Here is a 23,595-nt window from a genome sequence, read left to right on the forward strand (position 1 = left end):
AAAAGAACCTTAAAAAGGCACTTGTTTATATTATATCCTGTAGTATGATGTGAAGTGCTTACACTTGCATGACAGCAGTTTTAACTGCAGGCTGCACATAACAACAGAAAGTGGAGAAACATGATGTTGCTGCCTTTTTTGCACCAGAATTCCTTCAAGTAATTTAAAAGGCAAACAATGGCACCAATGATAGTGTGATTGTTAATGGCATATCTCCAGGTAGAGTTTCTTTTATCTCACTGTCTAATATTTTCAGTCTCAGTCAAAATAATAATTACAATAACAATCCTACCATCACCCTTACATTATCCCCCATGCAGACATTGCACACTGGTTTAAAATGTGGAACAGCACACACGATTCATGTCACTGCACACAGCTCATATCCCAGGAGCCACACTTACATTTAGCACACGCACACACACGGAGGGAGACCTCCTGTCACAAGCAGGGCCTCTGAACCCGCCGGCTGTCAGCCAGCTTCGACAGAGATAATGTATCTGCAGGCCACTGTGGAAATGTTTTTCCTCACAAATGAACTCTCACTGCCCACATTGCTGTACATGTTACCCTCTCAGCCTGACTCCCCTCTAACACTGCCAGAGGGACACAGTTTGTACTCAAGACACACAGAGGAATTTAACATCCTCTCTCAGTGGTTAACCCTCCGGGCTGGCATAGCAGGAGTTAATTCAGGAAGCTGCCAATCTGCCCAAAGGCACGACGGGACAAAGCAATTCACACTTGGTGAACAAAATGGATCATGTTGATAATCAGTGTAACAGCAGGAGAATTATTTTCTATTAAATGCCGGCCTTCAATACTAGTTGTAATGTCTGTTGTTTCTCTAGCAGGCTGCTGCTATAAAAAACAGACTTTGTCGAGGGTTACAGCTCCAATCACAGCCTCTAAAGGCCTAAAAGTAATCATATCAATCTGCAGAGTGGAACTGGCATTGCTGGTCTGTTAGCTGAGGTGGGAAAAAGGAAACAATTAAAAAGCAAAGCTTAAAAGGTTTAAAGAAATAAAAAAGGTAGGATTGAAATGAACTTACTCAAAAAAGTACTGTTATCATTTGGCTTAGTGAACTACTTACTGATTAGCAAATGCAATAGTCTGCTATCCTTCTAGATCATTGTAATGAATAGAAACATAGATTTCCTGTGATGGCTGCAAGAGACAAAGCCCTTACCACCAATTCCGGAGGACTGACTGTAATCATTTCAATCAGGTTTCTGTACATTATTTAAAAGTAACATCAAAATTCCTGGATGACCATGAAAGACAACTAAAATGCATGACCACAGAATCCTTTCTTTGGTGTAGAAAAGCCCCATCACAACATAGACAAGTCAAGAATATACAGTGGAGTTGTGATGTATCATTGTCAAAGTCTACGATCAGACACCTTCATAAATGCAAACACAGAGGCTTTACAACAACATGCAGACCACTGAGAACACTCCAGAACAGGAAGGCCAGATCAGGCTGTACAAGAAAACTTCCAAAAACATCTCCCCAGGTTTGGGATCAGATTCTTGAGACCGATAAAACCATGACATACTTCTACCAGTTTGATGGAAAAGAAAAGTCTGGAGAAGAAAAGGAGTCAGTTACTGAAGACAAAACAGAAGGCAGAGGACCCACAAAAAAGCTTCAACTGAAAGCAGCTGGAAAAGCACCTGCTGAGATTTGTGGTTATAGTTATTGGTTACTGAAAAATTTCAATAATTAATATCATCATTACCACAGATAAATTCAAATCTAAATCAAGATTAAAAAATAACGGGGCCTCACCCTGAAGACAAGGAACAACCAAACATGAGCAAAAACAAGTCTCCAAGTTTAATCTGAAATACTAATATTATCAATGATTAACAAATACTTTTTTTCAGTTAAATTACTACATAACAATTTATTTATCTAATGAGCATCAATCAGAATCCATGACACCTTTACAAGCAATTTACTGTTATAAACTTAAGTACAACAAACAAACTGTTGATTAAGCACAAAGAGTTCTTTCCACACCCTGGTGTGAAGTGCCGCAAGGGATCCTGGGACATGAATTCCTCCGTCTTCATGGTTATTTGTCTGAAAAATTCCCTGCAAAACTACTCCACACTGGCTCCAACAATGCTTGTTAGGCCTGAGTCTTTGTTCAATGTGTTGGGCCCAACACATCTCAGAGAGGAAACTTAGAAAATGGTGATGCCCATGGACTCCAGACTTCAGGCAGTCGCTGAATGTGAAGGATTTCCATCCAAGTATTAAAACTGCTGTTGTATTTTTAGTGATGTCAGCTTGTCCAACAAATTCTGAGCTCCTGATAATGGATGTACTCTGAATAAAAAAGCTGTTATTCCTAAATGGTGAATAAGATATTTTTGTAAACACCCTTGAATTGAAGCTGGAAGCGTACATTTAAGTGACATCCTGACCTCCATTGTGGTAAAAAGAAGCAAAGTGATAGAAAAAATGATGTTGCTGTACAAATACTTACAGATCTAACTGTAACAAAGTTTCAAAAACATGACAAAACATTATTTTCTAATGGAAGCAACTTAAAGTGTAAGCGAACACCCAGCTCACAGCTAACTCCACCCACTTCAGGATTTCAAAAAGAGGAGGCAGGGGAAAAGGAAGTTTTTTTGTTTGCTTGTTTTTTTTTTAATGGACAGGGTTTTCCAGATGAAGAAGGAGTGACAGTGACTCCCCTTGCCAGAAAGTGACACAGAGTACCACAGCACTGCTGCCTCAGAGCAATCTTTTGAGGTGGAGGATTGTTTCCCCTTCAGAGTCCCCTGAAGCAGGCTGTGGAGTGGTGGCAGACCATGGTGGTCCTTCACACTACCTGTTTGGGCCGTTTGCTCCAGCAACAGTGTTACTAAAGCTGGAGCTCTCGGAGCCAAAGCACTGCAGGTGCAGGAGAGGATTAAACTTGCAAAGCAGATGGATACGTCTGTTTCTGTGTTTCTCCCTGGTGAATCCATCTTGCAAAGCTCCCATCTGAACCGTGTGAGCCTGGTTGGAAAGTGACAGGACCAATCAGTGACGAGGGGCAGTACTTTCAGGCCCGGCGGAGTCGTGACGTAAGCAAGCAGCAACAAGGTCGGTGCAATTATGGTGGAAGAGCTTAGCATGGATGCTGCTGAAGTGCCATTTTTATCAGAACTTGACAACATTTCTTATTCAAAAGAAGAACGAAGAACAGCAGAGGGTTGTTTTCTTTTCAAAAACGACAAAAGTCGTGTACTGACATGTCTATAGTCGCCATGGTTCGCGTTATTCCTTGGTAGCTGCGCACGCACACCTTGGTCGCGGCTACATCGCATGTTTTGTTGCTCTGATTGGCCCGTAAAGATGTGACAGACAGAACGTTCAACCAATCACACTCCGAGTTTTTTTCAAAGCCTCTGCCCTTTTCCAAACACTTAGAATTGAAGGTTTTCCAGATGGATGTGTGAAACAAATTCATCTAGCGTGTCAGGTTAGGAGAGGATGGGAGTGGTCTCTGAATGGTAAAGTTGGTCAGAGGTGGTAACATTCTACCTTTTATATAGAGATTGATAAGCCCCGCCTTTTCAGAAAAGATTTTTCAAAGCAGATGTCTGAGCTCATTAAAAGTTGTAAAATGCTGATTTTTATCAGTTTGGTGCAAATATCAGAAATAACACCAGCATTGAGGTTTTATCATAGTTCAGTCAGACACCTCAGTGTACAGCTGAAAAAAATGTTAGTGCTCACTACTTCTTTAACATTCCACTTACAGGGCATAAAAATCAAGAAAAGTCTTTGACAGTCTATCTCCGGTATAATTTGATTTTATTGTATCCCACGTTGTCAGTGGATATCTGCATCTTCTCCTGGGCTGCTGCATATTGAAGACAATTACTTTCACCTATTTTTAACCATCTTTTTTCTATCAACTTTCCAATCATTGGCCTTACCCTGCATGCTGCACGCCAGAGCTGCTTCAGTGCAGAGGTGATGAGTTCCTCTCACATATGTGTGTCAATAGAGCTGAAAATAACATCCACTTGAGAAGGAATATGAATTAAATTTGAGAGGTCTAGTGTTTACTTAACTCCCAGTAACCATCATCTGCTGTGAGTAAGGCTAGGCTCACATCATGTTAGAGCTTCTCTCTGGGGCTTTGATGAGGATATTGGCCTGGGTGCAGATGTAAAAAAGAGTGGACATCTTTGTGGGCAGTGGAAACTATTCTGCACAGGGCACTGCCACTTCACAGGGCTTTTTAAGTAGGGTGACATTTAATAAGATTTCGCTCCTCAGACTCCAGTTACTGCTGAGTATTTAATCTCTTGGGGTTCCTCTCTAGGTTGTAATGCTGGCTGGGCAGTGGAGCTGTCCTTGTCACTGATAGATGCTGTATTAACAAAGGAAAGAATAGTTTCAACAAAGAGAGCGGCCTACTGCATCTATATTTTACACCATGCTTGAAGTGTTAGATTTCTTCTATTTTATACTCAAGATGTGAAATCTCTGAACAGAGAAAAATAAATGGAGGTAATGAATAAACTAGAGCCACAGCTACCTTCATATCATACACAGCTCCCTTGGTGTCAGCTGCTGAAAGACGAGTTCAGCCTTTCTCAGTTATTATACTATTGATAAATTCACTAAAACTTGAAGGAATATATTTTCTAGTGATGTACATCTGTTAACAGGTTGCAGCTCCTTTTACAATCCCGTTCCCTTAAAAGCTTGGACATTGTGTTAGATGTCAATGAAACAGAAAGTGGTGATTTGCAAAGAAGAAACTCTGAGAGATTGAGTTTCAATTCCTTTCAGAGAAATATATAGTTATCATGAATTTTATGCCTGCAACACCTTTCAAAAAAGTTTGGACAGGGTCATGTTTACTACTCTTTTGCATCATTTTTTTCTTTCACCAATACACTGGATAATAAAGAGAAGGACTTTCTGGGGCCCAGCCAACTGTGGGGGCCATGAGGAGGTCAGCAAAATCGTGGTCCATTGTAAAGTCAATCTGTGATAATCATATATCATATGTTTAACCTTAATAATACTCTCATCAAAGCAACCACACAGATTTTTTTTTATTTATGCTATATATACACCTCTTTTCTTAAACAGAATTGCCTTTTTATTTATAATGTTAACAATGTGGATGGGTAATTGGAAAGTAAACGATTTGGAAAGTAACATCGGACTTCATAGCTGAATTATGATGTGCCCAAACTTCAGTATCCCAGAGAATAAAGAAAGAGATGAGACAACTTTAAGGGGAAATTAATTCAATATTTGCATAATTACATTAAAAGATGCAGCAAATGGGATAAAAGAGGCAAATATAGGTTATAAAGTGGGCAAAAAGGGGCAAAAAATTGTGAAAAGCAGTTAAAATGAGGCAAAAATGGGTCAAAGGTGGAAAAAGTGTGGCAAAAATTGATAAAAACAGTAAGAAAAAAGGAGTTAAAAAGTGGCACCAAGAGCATCAGAACCCATTAGTAGCTTGCATGCATTTCAGCTGCAAAATGAAGTATCTGTTAGCCAAGATATGACACTAATTCTAGTTATCCAACACACATGCACTGATATCATCAATAAATCACACATGGGAAGGGCCAGTTCTCTGGGTTTTTCAAGAGCCCAGCCAATTCTATGGGCAGGCCTCATTATATATGGCATGATGCTCCAATTATTTCAATTAGTGACAAACAGGCACTCTTGAACACTCAGATGCTATTTTTTTCTTGTTTTGTCTATGATGTCAATCAGACATATTTCCCCCTTTTGGCTTGACAGCTGTGGGGGTTGGATTGACAACCAAGCTCATTTTCTGTTTAATGCACTTAGTAAGAGAGCCGAACTGCAAATAAATCCATCAAGTAAATATAAATATAGAGTTTGAAGGCCTTTCATCAAGTGGCTATAATAAATCAACATGTAAAATGAACTATATCATACCGTAGTTATTTTTTATTTTTTTCTTATTTGCAGGAGCAGCTGCGTACCCGGAGGTTGGATATTGAATACTGACCATCTCTGCAGTCGTAGTGCCTAATTAGGCCTCAGCAGAAAATATCAATCTTCTTGTGAAACAGAATTTTGTGCAGTACGTATATTTCTATTGCAGTCAGTATAAGCTTGTCCATCCTGGTCTGATACATTAGGAAATTATGTTGGAGAGTTCATTTATCACATTCATCACATTAAAAAAGATTTAAAGAAAAATCTATGTGTACAAAGTACTCAAGTGAGTGACTGTTTATAAACAACACAACTGAGCTATTCATCTCAGTACTTCCCCCAAACTAATGCTGGCCCTGTCCCTTCCATGGTGAACACACTCCATCTAAATGAACAGCTTCAAATGTGACAGACACGGTCTTTAGGTAACCTTGCAAAGCAGATGGATTCGCCCGTTCTGTGTTTCTCACAAATCTCCCATCTGAACTGTTTGGGCCCAGTTACAAAGTGACAGGACCAATCAGTGAAGAGGGGCAGTACTTTTAGGCGCGGCAGAGTCATGACGAAGAGATTAGCATGGATGCTGCTATAGCATCAGTTTTATCAGAACTTGATGGCATTTCTTTGTTAAAAGAAGAACAAAGAACAGCAGTGAGTTGTTTTCTTTTCAAAAATGGCAAAAGTCGTGTACTGACATGTTTACAGTCGCCATGGTTCGCGTTATGTAGTTCTCTATGGAGTGTAGCCTAGTCGATGGGGGCACAGGCGCAGCTTGTTAGCGGCTGCATCATGTATTCTGTTGCTCTGATTGGCCCGTAAAGATGTGACAGACAGAAAGTTCACCCAATCATCCTCTGAGTTTTTTTCAAAGGCTCTGCCCTTTCCCAAACGCTTTGTATTGAAGGTTTTCCAGATGGATGTGTGTCAGGCGTGTCAGGTTAGTCTTTAGGGGTTTAATAGCTTAAACTACAGAAGTCATACAGTTTAATTCTTAATAGTAGCCCAATTCCAAAGAAAGGTGACATACAAACACTATTCATTCATCCTTGCTGGATACTCCACAGTCAGCTGTCAGTGATATTATTAGAAAGTGGAAGCATTTAGGAACAACAGCAACTCAGCCATGAAGTGGAAGACCACATAAATCACAGAGTGGGGTCAACAGCTGTTGTGGCGCATGGTACATTAGAGTCACCAACGCTCTGCTGATTCCATAGCGGAAGAGTTCTGAAATTCCACTGGCATTAATGTAAGCACAGAAACTGCAGCCGGAGCTCCATGGAGTGGGTTTCCATGGCCAAGCAGCACACAGGCCTCACATCACAAAGTCTAATGCCAAGCATAGGATGGAGTGATGTAAAGCCAACAAACACTGGAGTTTGGAGCAGTGGAAACGTGTTCTGTGGAATGACGAACCACTTCTCTGTTTGGTGGTCAGATGGATGAGTCTGGGTTTGGCAGATGCTGGGGTAACATTACCTGCCTGACTGCATAGTGCCAACTGTGAAGTTTGGTGGAGGAGGGATAATAGTATGGGGCTGTTTTCCAGGGTTTGGACTAGGCCCCTTATCTCCAGTGAAGGCCAATTTTAGTGCTTCGGCATACCAAGACATTTTGGACAATGCTATGTTTCCAAATTTGTGGCAACAGTTTAGGGAAAGCCCTTTCCTATTTAAATATGACTGTACCCCAGTACACAAAGCAAGGACTACAGAGACATGTTTTGATGAGTTTGGTATGGAAGAACTTGACTGGCCCTCACAGAGCCCTGACCTCGAGTCCATGGGATGAACTGGAATGGAGATTGTGATACAGGCCTTTTTGTCCAGTATCAGTCCTTATAAATGCTCTACAGAATAAATGGGCTCAAATTCCCACAAAACACTCCAAATCTTGAGGAAAGCCTTCACAAAAGAGTGTAAGTTGTTACAACTGCAAAAGGGGGGCAACTCAATATTTTAAGTATGTATTTGAAGCAAACTGAAGCAAGTGAAGCATGTTGCCGTTTCATATGTCTTTCACTGACTCGATTGTATTAGCAGGTTGTATGACATATTCCACATAAGAACTGAACACCACACAGTTGATTGGTATGAAAGGAAATAACTGTAAAATATTGTTTGGAGGTTTGCTGTATGGAGCGCTTCGACATTTATGCAGTAAACACAATTCGACAATGAACAGCATATAAATAGGTCTATTGAGTGAAGCGCAGTGTTGCATTATAGCACTGTGGGCAAGCAAAACTCAGGGAATGCCAAAACATGACCTGAAAAAAATCATCATTTTTTTAATGAGGCCTTGCCCTTCTTGTTTAACACCATGTGGGTTTATTAAAAAGAAAAAAATTGCAATGAAAACAAGTTGTTAGGAGATTTTTTTTTCCCCTTCTCTGTTGTTGTGATTTTACATCTATGGTTTTAATGAGGATACAAAGCAGCTGCTCTTGAATATTTAAGATTTCAAACTAATGAATGTGGAGAAGGAGCTGATTTATTTGAGAAAATGTGTCAGACTAGAGCCTGATGAGGCCCTGGTGAAACAAAAATACGCCAAATTTGAGGGCTCATCACTCTACTCATGATGCATCTGTCCAAGCACAACTCCCTCCCCCACCATCAATTTATAGAGTGCATTATTGTCCACTAGTGCTTTCAGACACGAGTTAGGAGTGGCTCATCTCTGCTGAAATTTTTAGCACTCACTCAAAACTAAAGATGTATGCCTGCTGCATTCGAGGGAACCATGTGTGCTCTAAAACGAATGTACAGCACGTCCATCAAGTGGTCAAAACCGGAGCACGGCAATGTTCTCTAATACCAGCAAACACCTCGCCCTAAAGTGTACAAACACAATGTACTCCAGGAGGGCACTTCACTAAAGTGCCTGTGGAGTGAAAAACAGTAAAGTTTTAGGGTAGGAAGAGCTGAGTGCAGGATGGAGTGAAGGGAAAAGCAAAAATAAACCCAGGAGTCAAAAAGAGAAGGAAAGAGAGTAGGAGAAAGATGGGGCGGTAAAATAAGACGAGGCAGCGATGTGGAGGCACCTGCAGCAGTCATGAGGTTTTAGAAGAAGACTTTGCTGTTTCCAAGAAAAGCATTTCACTCTGAGGCCCTAATAAGCAGTTCTTATTCTACATTTTTATTTCTCCACTCCTCAAAATAGGCTAAATCCTTCTCTAAAAGCTGGCACACACTAAATGATCTTCAGATATTTGCAGATTTTTATGTGAAAGACCCCACACATGACTACATATAGTGACAGATTTAACTGTTTTGTTCTCAGTGTGTGGTGTGCAATGAAATGGTCAACACTGAACAACACAAACTAACAAATTAATTCACTAAAGACTAAGGGCTTGGCTGCCAGTTTGATGATACACACCACTGTCCAGTAGGTGGCAGTAACCAGGTTAAAGCAACATTAAAACAAGCACAAAAAGAGGAAGTTTAACAGTCTTTTGTCCGTGCTGTAAACAGAAATGAGGACAACACAAAATTTTGGTGATATCAGCCTATGTGTGACTCTATTGATGTTTTTGAAATTATAAGATAAGGCCTAGGTACTCCAGCTAAGTATGTGTCATTTCAATTAAATGTTTGACAATTGAAAAGTTTTCCCACAGTGCCTTTGGGTATTACACACACACCATAAGTGAAGTTACCAACACAGAGAGAGATCTCCCACCTGAGGTACCCCACACTGACAAGTTGTATAGCTTGCTTGAGTAATCAAACAGCCACAGCAGCCCTGTTTCTCACAGATGATAGAACACACTTTTAATTGTGGGTAAACAGTACTTGATCTTTCAGAGTATTTTTTGCATTCTACTTAATTTTTCTGACAATCACATCTTAATCTGCATTTTGCCAGAATGCCTTTTGCACCGTGACTGAAGGTACCCACAGGGTTAGAGAAGTCCTGCCTGAGTTGGGAACTTAAATATGGCAGGGCTGGTTTACTCAACACAATGGAAAAGCACTTCCTGATTCAGTGTGCACCTTAGAAGTCACAAAAGTTAGACTATGCCGAGTGGCACGAATGTTTGAAATTAGAATATGTTAAAGAGAGTAAAAATTACAATGGATGAGAAAAGTAAGTTAACCTAACATAAATGTACAAGTATGATTAAGTTGATATAACTTAAAATGGCTATTTAACTAATATTCTTTTCAGTGAGAATTACTTAAGTACGTATCTTAAATCATCCTGACAAACTCCTTCTATGTGTAAATCTGCTTTCCTATAAACCTGATTCTGATTCAAAACTGTAAATCACTGTTGCCCCTCTCATGATGACTTAGCTGTGCATAATTTGAAATAAAGACTGAATATTCCTTCAAAGTATATTTTCCTGCCATTTTCACCCTGTTAGGATCTAAGGAGGTAAAAACCCTGCAATCCTTGATAAGTGTTATAAAAGACTCACTTAATGTGGTTTTGCTGCTCTTCCTCACGGCTCTTCCAGCTGAGGTTAAGACAACAGCAGCTTATTGATTTGATTTCTTTTTTCCATGTCTCATATTGTGAGTAAGATTTGACCTTAAAAGCACCCCGCTGGGGTGGAGAGGAGAGAAGCAGCGTGAGGAAAGCTGTCTTGCAGCAGTCATTAGTTCAGTTTTTCCATTATCATGTTCCCTGTTTCCTTCACAGTGTGTTTCAGCATACAATTACGCAACCTGTGTATATTATGTATCCCTGATATTCACCTGAGTAAAAAAAGAAAAAATAACCTTGCATGTTGATTCAGGAGCTCTAGATTATTCATTCAAAGCCATCCTTTGGAGAAGTTTGTAAATTAGACAAGACCAGAGACTCTACCAGAGGCAGAAAACACATCTAGCTGCATAAATTGATAGGATTTTTATGTGAAACACTAGAAAAGTCATCTAATGAGAACAAATCTGCAGTAGACTTTTACTACCAGGCAGTTTCAGCAGACATTAGTGAAAGCTGATTGCTTTAATAGACAGAGAAAGTTAAAAACACAAACCCAGCTGCTGCTAGTTTGGTTTATCTGACAGCCATCTGATGACTTCCTCTGTGTTTGTGAGAGGACTGTTGTCTATCAGAAGCATCTCTGCTGACGCTGTAAACTCGAGCCAACCTAAATCTTAAACCTGACCCAACCCCCATACAGAAGTGCTCACACGAGCACATTTGAGACGCTAACTCACCTGAATGAATGGGAAAAGAAGGCCAACAGCAAAGTTGGACAGCCAGTTAACGGTGCCTGCAATCACAAAGGCGGCAGGTCGATAGGACTGTTCAAACAGCTCTCCAGTCAGAACAAAAGGGATGCCACCTGACAGAGAAAAGGAGAGGACAATTAGTTACAACAAACTAGACACAGCAAATAAAAGAACTAAACAAGCTTAACTTCACTCTTTAACAAGCCACATACAGAAAAGACTGCTCATGGTTTGAAAGGAAATGGCATAATAACTCTAGAAAGTTCAGTAAGTAAAACTACCTGGCTGACAACGGCCAAGATGAAAACCCACCCACACTTAGGCTACTTCTAAATAGATTTTGACATGTAATAAAAATCCTCCACAAATCCTTTAGTGTGCCTTGGATTGCTTTTTGAAAGGTAGTTGCAGTCTTAGAGTTTTGATTGAAAACTTTACTCATTCAGTGATTTAAGATGAATTTCTCTGAGAACAGTCAATATATAGTGGTATAAAGACACCTATGTCTGGGAGGTTCAGTCTCTGGTTAATCAGCATTCCTGGCTACCATTACACCAAGAAAGCAAAAGAACACTCCAAGCAACTCAGAGAAAGCATTATTGAAAAGTATAAGTCAGTGAATGGATACACAAAAAAATTTCCAAGCCACTGATCATCCCCAGAGTTCAATTAAATCCATCATCAAGAAATGGTAGGAATATGACACGTGTAAATCTGCCTAGATCAGGCCGTCCTCACAAACTGAGTGACCGTGTAAGAAGGAGACTAATGAGAGAGGTCGTTCATATCAAATTTCAACTGAAGTCCTTCAAAAGGCAAGTGGAAGAAAGTTCTTTGGTCTGATTCTTGGCAGAAGCCACACACTGCACATCACCACAAACACACCATCCCCAGTTTGAAGCACGGTGGTGGCAGCATCATGCTGTGGGGATGCTTCTCACTAGGCTTGTAAAGGTAGAGGGTAAAATGAAAGTGACAAAATATAGGAAAACCCAGGACAACAATCTTATTTATTCTGCAAGAGAACTATGGCTTGGGAAGAGATGTATCCTCCAGTGAGAGCCTGTTTGAGACCTATCCACACAGACTCAGTGCTGTGATTTCAGCTAAAGGTGCATCGACTTAATACTCAATTACAAAGGGTAAATATGTATTCAGTCACTTTTTTTCACATTTTTTGATATATTTTTATCTGGCATCACTTTGTAGAAATCTGTTTTCACTTTGTCATTAAAGAGTTATTTGTTGTAATTTGTTTGTCAAAAAAGCCTAATTATTGACCATGATTGTTTTATAAAATTAATAACAGGGTAAAACATTCAAAGGAAGGCAGTACTTTTATAGCCACTACAAAGAACCAGCAGGGATTCTCCTTTTCTTGTCCTGAAATTAAAGCTACCTTTAAGTTTCAATTCTCTTTTCACCAAGTGTATATTACCTTTCCCATAGGCATCATTGCATTGAAAAAACTTCAATAATATGTACCATTCCCATATTCCGTTTCCCCAAACCCATAAACCCTTTATCAGAAAAGCTCATATAACTATCTATCGCCACTTTGAAGGTATGATCAGCAATTTATTGGACTGAATTGAAATTCTGGGTATATCCATGAGTTCAACTTAAAAGGAAAAATAGACTCCTTTCTAACATCTTTTGAAAATAGTCATATAAAGCCCCAGAAAAATTAAAGGGAACAACTTAATTTCCCTCAGTCAGTGTTACAGCATGCACGGAAGCCTTGCTGTTTCTCTGTCAGTTGAATGTCATCATAGGTATACCTCATTTAAGGGACAGATTTGATGCCACCGAGCAGTAAGATGAAAGACTGTTGCAGGACATGCAGACACTTACCATTTAAATATAAATGTATAAATTATCTTTTCCTCTGAAAAACATCAACATGTCCCATTAAGCAACTAAATTCTGCCACATGCTGACCTTGATGAAGTTATTAAAGGGCTGATCTTCTCCTTAATAGACAAATCTATCTCCTTGAAATCCAATCTCCCACCCTCAAATTTCCACTTCTTCCTAACAAATCACTCCTACCCTTAGTGTCCTCTTCTAGCTCCCTGTCCATTTTAGAATTAATTGAAAGATTTTACTGATATGACTTTTAAATCTTGTCAGAGTCTTGCTCAGAATTCAATTATAAAAATGCTGACCCCCTTTGAGTTATCCTGTGGTCTTAAATTACTGGTCTTAAAGTCAAGTCTCAAATCTAAAGGAGATCATGCTTTTGCTGACAGGGCTTCTTGACTCTTGAACAACCTGCCTGAGGAGATAAGACAGTTCTTCAAATCAACTCTTTAAACTCTCTTTTACTAACTTTGTTACTTTTGATGGCATCTTTTTTCATGCCTTACACCAGCACACTTCATTCATGGCAGTCTTTCTATTCCAGAGTTCATCATATTTCAACACAGGAAAAACTCATCTGTGGGTTTGATTTGTGATCACTGAACAACACTGAACAACGAAGCCACGCTCCCTTCTGGCAGAAAATTTTAAAAAGTGAGCTCAGATGCAGTTATTTGTCCTATAAGGGCTTAAACAACTGTTTAAAAGTGTGGTTAACTCATGTTTTATGTCCATAATGAGTCAAAGATCAAAGCTGTGGCTATAAATGAGGTCAGGGAAAAGGTAAAAATGGTGCAAGTGCTGTGTTTTAGTGAAAATGCTTTTTGTCTTTTGTTATACCTGCTGACCACAAAACAAAGTTGAAGAAACACGCTGCCACCTACCGACTAAAACTTTATGAAACCCAGTGTCATTGCTTTATGTGTTCTAGTTCATTTCCCTCTAAACTCAAATAAATCAAATTGGTCTCATTTATTTGTTACAAATTGAGGTTGAAAATACACTGTATGGACAAAAGTATTTGGCCAGCTGACCGTTACCCCAACCGGGACTGCAGTGATATTGTATTCAAATACATGTACTTTAATATTGGGTTACCCCTCTTTTGTAAAAATAACAGCCTCCATTCATCCTGGAAGGCTTTCCACAAAATTTTGGATGTTTTTGTGGGAATTTGCACCCATTCATTCTGTGGAGAATATATAGGGTCAGGTACTGATGTTAGATGAGAAAGCGTGGTGATGGGGTTGAGGTCAGGGCTCTGTGTGAGCCAGTCAAGTTCTTCTACACCAAACTCACCAAACCATGTCTTTATAGTCCTTGCTTTGTGCACTGGGGCACAGTCGTGTTGGAATAGAAAGGACCTTTCCCAAACTGTTGCCACAAATTTGGAAGCATTGCATTGCCTAAAACGTCTTGGTATGCTGAAGCATTAAGATTGCCTTTCTCTAGAGATAAGGGGCCTAGCTTAAACCCTGAGAAACAGCCCTGTACCATTATCCCTCCTCCGCAAAACTTCACAGTTTGCACATTGCAGTCAGGGAGGTAATGTTCTCCGAGCATTCACCAACCCCAGACTCACCCATCTGACCGCCAAACACAGAAGTGCGATTTGTCACTCCACACAATACTACTCCACAGTTCAGTGGCAGTGTGCTTTGCATCACTCCATCTAACACTTGCAATTAGACTTGGTTATGTGAGGCTTGCCTGCAGCTGCTAGGTTTGGCTTTTACCCTGTTCCTTTGCAGACCTCACTGGGATTGTTTGTGGTCTTCTGCTTCGTGGCTGAGTTGCTGTTGTTCTAATAATATTGCTTACAGTTGACTGTGGAATATCCAGCAGGGATGACATTTCATGAACCATCTTATTGCAAAGGTGGCATCCATAACAGTACCACACTTGAAGTCACTGTGCTCTTCAGAACAACACATTTAATATCACAGATACTGCAGATAGAGACTGCATGGCTAGGTGCTTGATTTTACACACCTGTGGGGTCTGATTGAAACACCTGAAATCATTAATTAACAGGTGTGGACAAATATGTGCTCATATAGTGTATTCAATTGAGTAAAATTAAGTAAATATTGTTCTTATAATACTTAGGACAAAAATCCTTTTTTTAAGTGGAGTTACTTTTAGTTGTATTTTTCCCTAATACTGTTTATTCTGCGTTTGAGAGAAATGATGACTACTATAAGACAAAATAATTTCATTTCATTCAAACACTAACCATTATATATTCATAGAATCAGAAGCTTTTTTTTCACAGTGGTCTCATATTTTCTTCTGGAGTTGTATGTGCTTAAGTAAAGAAAATAAAGCTCAATGAAAAAAAATATCTCGTGTGGAAAAATGAATATGCCACAAGCCTTAGGTTTAATAAATGGCAAATTCTCAAGCAGAAAGATAAGCTTAATTAAGATGAATTTATTTTAATTGAACTCAGGGGAGAAGAGAAATATATAAAATTTCACTGAAGGCTAAGAAGCCACAATCTTACTGTGAACATTTGAACATTGTTTCCTGTTGTTGTGAGCCTCTGGCTTTTCCCCAAGCACAATGTGCAACCAACATTTCTAAAGCTCTGTGAGCAGATGTTGACATTTGGATGCTTTGGTGGACAATGGTGTCAAACTAAGAGACTGGAATTGTAAACGAAAAAAAAAATCTTTTGACTCTGAATGTGAAAGATAGTAATTCATCCTGACAGATAAGTGCAACAAGAAACAATTCAGAACACTTGAGCCTCTCACTAAGAGAAAAACTATAAGAGACATGATGCTGATGGAGAAATGGTCACGTAAGGAGTTAAAACTCCATATGTGAGGAGTTTCTAGAACACACGGATGTGAACATGGATATACAGTATCTTTATGACATACAAGAGAAACTGGATCATAATCAATGTCTGAGACAGCTGCTGGGGGGTAGGAGTCAGACAAAGATTGTCCTGATACATGCAATTGTTGAAATAATGCAGGAGGTTATATACAGACTTCTGTCTCTAAGTAAGTCTCTGAAACAATAAAGTGCATAGCCACTAAACCCTGTATTTTTCATGGCAGGAGAAACATTTATGCGAGCAGGGTAAATAACATTTTAAAGATTTTCTGTGCCTTAAAGCTTACTCTGAACATCCGGTTAAACCCCTACACAGCTCACATCTGAGCTCCAGAGCAACAGTTAGAAGATGAGAGGGGATTTGAGTTATGAAAGGAAAGCGTTGTGAATGTCTGAGGCTTTTGAACCACTTTTTTCAATTCAAATTTAGAGGGATTTTAGCTTCAGGCAGGATCTCTCTTACCTCAGTGATAGTTTGCTGTGAATCTCATTTTCTTTTAGTCAACACATGGCTGATGCTTATTTCTGAATCGTGCTCACCATGAGAGCTCACGGTGTATCCAGGTATTGGTGATATGTTTACGACGGCAGCTTTACGTTTTATACATATATATATATCAATTCTAATAGCTCAAGTTAATCTCTACACAGTATTTACCTTTTGTTGTTACTTCCTGTTAAAGTCAGAGGCTGTTAATAGATGAGTTACCGGCAAATTCAACACATTCCATATCTGTTATGCTGTGTGTACATCACCGTTGTGCTCCAGCCAACATTGTGCGCCCTAGCTTACTGGATGCATTTCTGAAGCAATGCAAAGTAGAGTGCTACCCTGAACAGAAGGAATAGAGAGATCAAAATATTACTGGAGAACTACACGTTTGCCCAGGAATTGCAAGATTACAGAATTACTAGGAGTTCAATGTAAGAGGTCAAGCCATGAGGTCAAAGGAACTGCCTGCAGAACTCAGAGACAGGATTAAGGCACAGATCTGGGGAAGACTACAAAAATTCTCTGCTGCACCAAAGGTTCCCAAGAGCACAGAGCACAGTGGCCTCCATAATTCCCCAGCGGAAGACGTCTGGCACAGCCAGGACTCTTCACCCAAACTGAGCAATCAAGAGAGAAGAGCCTTAGAGAGAGAGGTGGCCAAGAACCCGGTGGTCACTTTGAGCTCCAGGGATCCTGTGATGAGACAAAGTTCCAGGACAACCATCACTGCAGCCCTCCACTGATCTGGGCATGATGAAAGAGAGGCTCTCCTCAGCACAAGAAACATGAAAGCCAACTTGGACTTTGTGTAAACAACAAAAAAAAAACACTTAAAGGACTCAGACTGTGAGAAACAAGATTCTCTGGTCTGATGAAACCAAGATTGTACTGTTTAGCATTAACTGTAAACATTGTGACTGGAGGAAACCAGGCGCCGCTAATTGCCTGCCCAATACCATCCCAGCAGTGAAGTATGGTGGAGGCAGCATCATGCTGTGGGGGTGTATTTCAGCAGCAGTGACTTTGAGACTGGGAGACCAGTCAGGGTTGAGGGTAAGCTGAGTGGAGCACAGTACAGAGACATTCTCAGTGAAAACCTTGAAGGTTCACCATTCAACATGACAATGACTCTAAGCACACAGCAAAGACAACAGAGGGGTGGCTTACAGACAACTCTATGAATATCCTGAAGTAGCCCAACTAGAGCCCTGACTTAAACTCTATGGAACTTCACAGGAGAGACCTGGAAATGGCTGTCCACTTAGTACTGAGTAAAAGGTCTGAATACTTGTGTCAATGTGATATTTCAGGTTTTCCCTTTATAGTAAATTTGCCCAAAAAGTAAATAAATTAATAAAAGAAAATTCTGTTTTCACTTTTCATTACGAGGTACTGAGATTAGATTAAAGAGATAATAAATGAAAAAAGTTGTAGCATCAGGTTACAACATCAAAAAATTAAAAGTCTGAATACTTTCAGAATGCACATATGTGAAACTTTAAGGTGACATGGATCATATTACCACTGATTTCTTCCTTGGTTTCCAACAGTTGGATTAAACACCTAAAAATTAAAACTACTCAGAATTTTGGGAATATGTGTTGCATAAGATAATAACTGTTTATACAAATAAAAATGAAACACAAGGTTTTCTTTATGAGACTTCAGCTAAAGAAAGACACATCATCCCTGTTACTTAAAAGAAGAATTAGTCATATTCTTGTTTGCACTTGATGACCATGACTCAGTCTGGCTCTGTTTGAGAAGAAAGAAACAAGGCTTTAGACTTTTTTCAACACAAAGGAGCTATATAGAAAGGTTTGGAAAACTTCTCAGCCTTCTCAACTTGGAGGTAACTGTTGAAAATATTTCAGGCAGTTAAAATCCCCCCCAGCAGCTTTGGGTGGGTGGCTGTATTGTCCATTGTGCAATAAAGTAAGAATCTGTGTAAATGAGTTATTGAAAACTGAACATTTTGTTTGAGGAGCACTGAACTACAAGGACAAACTGAGAAAGCAGTGAAACACAACCAAAAGTAAGAGTCACAGCCAAGAAGTGTAAAAAGTAACATAAGTTAAGTCTCATCCTGACAGCAGCCTTCTTTGAGTAAGTTTCAGGATCTTGTTAGTGTTCCCCCATAGTTAAAAGAACACTTGTTGCCTACAGTGCCCCTCCTAACCTGAGATAATTGGCCTGATTTGGCCTGTTTCTGTAACCTCATTATTTATGTAACATTATTCACTGTGAATGTGGCTGTAAGCGGATTTACTACATGAAATATGCTGAAAACATCAGCCAAGGATACAGAATTGCATTCCACTAACTTATGCAGATGCTAAAATCAAGTTATTTGTTGCCCTCTAATTTCCTCTGAGAATGCAATTAAAAAGCTAAAGATCACAGGAGGATTTCCATTAAGAGCCAAATAAAGAGAGGCTCAGTGGAGCCATCAGCACATTCTTACATTTAATTGCTTGTGATAATAAGGCGTCTCATTACTTGATTAAAAGCTTTGTTGTTAAGCAAATGTGACTCACTGATAAAAGTGACTGCAGGAGACTGTGCTTATGCGTGCAATGAACAAGCAAAATTTGAATGGCCTCTTGTGCATATTATACACTGAACTCCTGACAAGACTTTTCGGTGAAATAATTTGTCAGGGATGATATTCGCAGGTAGCTGGCTTTCCCTGAAAGTACTGGATATGCTTTCTAAGGATGAATAATGCTGATGTTAAGTTTTTCAGTCATTCTCCAAAAGTGAAATGAAAAATACAATGAAAAATGATGAATCACTTCTTTTTCCACCTATTTCTTACACAAAAGCCTACATTTAAACTATTTTTCAGCCCCATTTATCTGCTGCCTGTAAAAGGTGTAAATGTCATTGTTTTAAGAGTTTTAACTGTTTTGCACAAGTTGCCTTGAAAACTATAATAAAGTAGGCCAGATCAATCTTTAACTGAGTTTGACACTCTACTTAAAGATCACTTTATCAAATGCAAGCAATTTACACAAGGTTTTTATGATAGGAAGAAAAATATGGGGAGTGAGACAAACATATTTAATGATGTATATCAAAGGGGAAAAGAGGTTCTGCAGATTGAAAAGGTTATATTAAATCATTTACGTTATTGTGGAGCTCAGTGTGGTGCAAAATGTTAATCAGAATTGTACAGTGGCTTAATAATGGGTATTATCATAACCTCAGGCCTCTGGTGATTGCTAGCAGTGACCATAGTAATTGTATATAATCCAGTATTTGATTGAGAGGCATGTTTCAAAAGTTTGAAACCAGGCCCTGTGATTTATGTTACAAAATATCATCAAGTTGTTGGCAATAATTCTTCAAGTGCCCATATGACGTACAGACACAACTGAAAATTGAAATGAAAAAATCCAATTACTCACAAATGAACTTCTGGTCTTAGAAATCAATAAATAAAAAGTAATGATAAAATCACATATATAATTTTATTGTGAGTTGAGTTGGTTTTATTCCATCCTTGGTTTTCAATGTCAGCCAAATGAATTTATAGGCTTTTCTTTTCTTTTTGTTTTTCTAACAAGAGCTATAGTGCAGTGCCTTCTGTTTCAACCTGACCCCCGGAGACGTCACATTTGTGTGGGGGTCAGTCACACTCTGCTAGTGCCGGAGCCCTGATCTGTTGTGCCTCAGGCAGAGGGCCACAGATGACAGGACAGCAGTGAGAAGGCAACACCAGAGGCCACTCTCTTTTTTTCACTTGCAATCAGTACTGACAGGGGATTTAACCAGCTTCTCTGAATAGTTTATCAGTAATCCTCCTTCATGGCTGAGAGAAGGTTAGGACCATAAAACATGATTTAAATACCCCACAGTGTGTCCAAAAACACAAACAGTAATCACTTTATCTCTATTTATATCGCACATTCTACAGTGATTCATATTGTCTCTCTAGATGTAAAGGGATTTTCTCACAGCTCTACCTTTGCCCTTGTAGTGACTCATGCGGTTTGCTCTGCTGTCCACAGATGTGAGATTGTGATATTATGACAGCAGCACACACACACACACACCATGTGTAAAGACTAATTATATAACAGGATAATCATGTCACACTTGCAGAATTAAGCCCTCCCACACAAACACAGGAAACATATGTGTCACACATGCAGCTGCCGAGCATGACAGGCACATGCACCATCATGCAGAAACCTGCACACGCCATGTTTTCATGTTGAACCACAACAGTTATGTAAATCATCTAGCAACAAGCACAGCTTTATGGAATTTAAAGTAAAAGATACTTTCAATCAGCTAGAGTCAGTATGCAAATTGTAGCTTGGACTTCTGACATGTTTAACTAGACTACCACCTAGTCTTTTTATGCCTCCTCAAGGTTGAACATAGACCACAATGACCTTGAGCATTGATCTTTGACCTCCACAACCTAATGAGTTTTTTGTAGTCTGACTGGACATTTTTGAAAACTCTGATTTAAGTCCTTTAAAGTGTTCTTCAAATGTCAAGCTACAAAAGCAAGGGATGAACATGAGCACCAATGACCTTGATCACTGATCTTTGACCTCCAAAAATAATGAAGTTTATTGTGGAGTCCTATTGGACACTTGTGCGACCTTTCAGCCCTAAGCTATCTTTTAACAATTTTCGTCTCTCCTGGATGTTTTGTCTTAAAAAGCTTGTAAGACTTCAACCCTGTGGTGCACAGTCAAGCTCTGGGCATCCTTTTCAGGACAACCTGTCCCAATGATGTCACTTGACGTCATTGGGACTATAAAGGCAAATGAAAAAAACAAGGGAAATTAAAACTTAGTGATTTTTATATGTGATACACAGTAAACAATAATGGATAAGACTTCTTTTTGCACAAAATAGTTCTCCCATCTTTTGGGGACCAAAAAGTGAAAAAAATGATCAAATACTTACAAAAAAATTATTATTTATCCTTCTCTTTCCCTCCAATATGAGCTATTAAGGCTATCTGCTGCATTAACTAAATGAAAGGGTGCCTTCACAATCCCAATTGTGCCAAACGAAGCCATGGTGCATTTACCCCTCCCTGGCTTGCTCTGTGCCCGGGCCCACTTATGTATGTACTGTCTGATACAGCAGGTAGCAGTTTGCATGTAGTTGGCTTGCAAACCACATCCACGTGCAGCTCAAAGGATTAAATGTGCTGGGGCTGTGCAGATGCAGCATTTTTTTTTTTTTTTTTTTTTTTTGAGGTGACAAGATATTTATTGCCTTTGCAACTTACCTGGCTTACAGCTCATGGTGATCTGTAAGGTGACAAATCAGACCATTTGTTGATTCTGATGATTTCCACCTTTAAAAAACAAAGTAAACCAACTACCAGGGACAGAAGTTTTGTTTTTACAATGACGCCATAGCTGATACAACTCTGTTCCCTATTGGCGCGCAATGCTCCAATCTTATTTACACCTTGCCAGAGTCCACTCAAAATCACACCTGAGACCGTGTCCCCAAACGGGCTCAGGCCCAGTGCCCAAGCACGGTCCATTTGCATTCACACTTAACCAAACGAACCAGACTTAAGGCACAAACGAACTCAGATCCCCGAGAGTGAACCTCTATATTGACATGCACACTTTGATAGAGAATGAGGTGAGGACAGAACAGTCTGTCTTTGGTTGTCACAAAGCATTGTGGGATACAAAATACCCAAAATGGTGAATGGCATTAGCTGCTAACATCAGACACGATGAAAAATGTTTTTAAAAATTAATCAAAAAATGTTCAATATCAGATTTACTGATGTGGATTTAACCTTTAAAGTCCCCGTAAAGTCACCCAAGTTCCAGTCTCGCTAGAAAAGCTACTGTAAGAGCTATGAAGGCATGGATAGCGTCATTAGTACAGCACAACGCAGACTGCAAGAGGAAAAAAGTTAGAGGCTACAATTTGTTTAAAAAGTTATTCAACTTGATTTAACTTGTGTCCTCTTGTTGTGTACAACGTTAGTCTCAGAGGGTTAAAGGTGTTACATTCTCAGGTGAGGGATGAACATGGGGCCCAATGACCTTGATCATTGATATTTGACTTCCACAATAAAATCAGTGTATTTCAGAGTATGATTTAACATATTTGGAAACTTTAAATAAACACTTTGAAGTGTTCTTTATAGGGACACACAATATTAAATTTTTGCCTGTATCCAGTATGCCCTTAAAAGAAATTAATCGTAGCCGATACCGAATTTGAGACTGATATTGAAATGTAGTTCAGACCTGAAACTTTAGAATTTAAAACACACAGTTTAAAGTTTGAGGATGAACAAATCAAAAACTTCACCTCTTTAAAAACATATCAGTTTAAAGTATCCAAAAAAATCAACTTAGCTAATATATGACAATAACAATGTCATGTCATTGCCATAGTTCTTGAGACATCAAGTTTACATAAGAGATGAACATAGGGCCCAGGGGCTATGATCACTGATTGACCTTTGACTTTCAAAATAAAATAACTTTGCCCTTGAGTCAGGCTGGACATTTGAATAGAGTCTCGAGAAAATGTCTCCAAGCGTTCTTTAGATATTGCATTCACAAAAAAGGAATGGTTTCCAATGACCTTTAACACTGGTTTCTATCCTGAGGCAGACTTGACATTAGTGCAAAGTTTTTAGGAAAATCCCTTGAAGTATTCTTGAGATATCACGATCAAAAGAAAGAGATGAACACCAGCCTAGTGACCTTGAACAGTGACCTCCAAAATCATATAAGGTCATCTTTAAGTCATGGTGGATATTTGTGAAAAGTTTGAAGATAATCCCACACAGTTTTCTTATGTTCACAAGAATGGTATGGACAGTCAAACAACCTGAAAACAAAACACTGCAGGCAACGGCTGTCACTAGCAAGGAGGCATTGAAACACCTTTGTAGAATCTAAATAAACTGATTTGTCAAGCATGACAACTATAAACAAAGATAACACTTTAAAATGCACAGATAAAGAAGAACAGATGCTGTCATAAAGCTCTGTGTGATGAAGTGATGAAATTCTTTTTCAGGGGAGATGTGGAGGAAAACCTGACAGAGTAATTCAAAAGTTTGTATTTATAGCAGCGCAGCAACACTTCTGTTATGCACAGACCACCTGCAGGGATGAAAATCCAACCGAGGAGATTAGTCACTTTTCATTTTAATGTTACAATGTGTGATTTTAAATGTTGCACACTGACTATGACAAGAGCGGAGCATATAAACAGTGATAAACA

At 39.2% G+C, this 23,595-nt stretch overlaps 1 protein-coding gene across 4 annotated transcripts in view; it reads right to left on the reverse strand.

The window, feature by feature from the left end:
* Positions 1 to 23,595, reverse strand: part of slc2a9l2 (solute carrier family 2 member 9, like 2) — a 187,491-nt gene that overhangs the window by 26,083 nt on the left and 137,813 nt on the right. For all 4 annotated transcript variants that reach the window (XM_041783185.1, XM_041783182.1, XM_041783183.1 and 1 more), the window contains one exon: positions 11,136 to 11,263. In XM_041783185.1, coding sequence (XP_041639119.1) covers positions 11,136 to 11,263 — 128 coding nt within the window. The remainder of the gene's footprint in view (positions 1 to 11,135; positions 11,264 to 23,595) is intronic.

This window comes from Cheilinus undulatus, linkage group 3 (assembly GCF_018320785.1).
Source record: "Cheilinus undulatus linkage group 3, ASM1832078v1, whole genome shotgun sequence".
Classification (NCBI taxonomy): domain Eukaryota; kingdom Metazoa; phylum Chordata; class Actinopteri; order Labriformes; family Labridae; genus Cheilinus; species Cheilinus undulatus.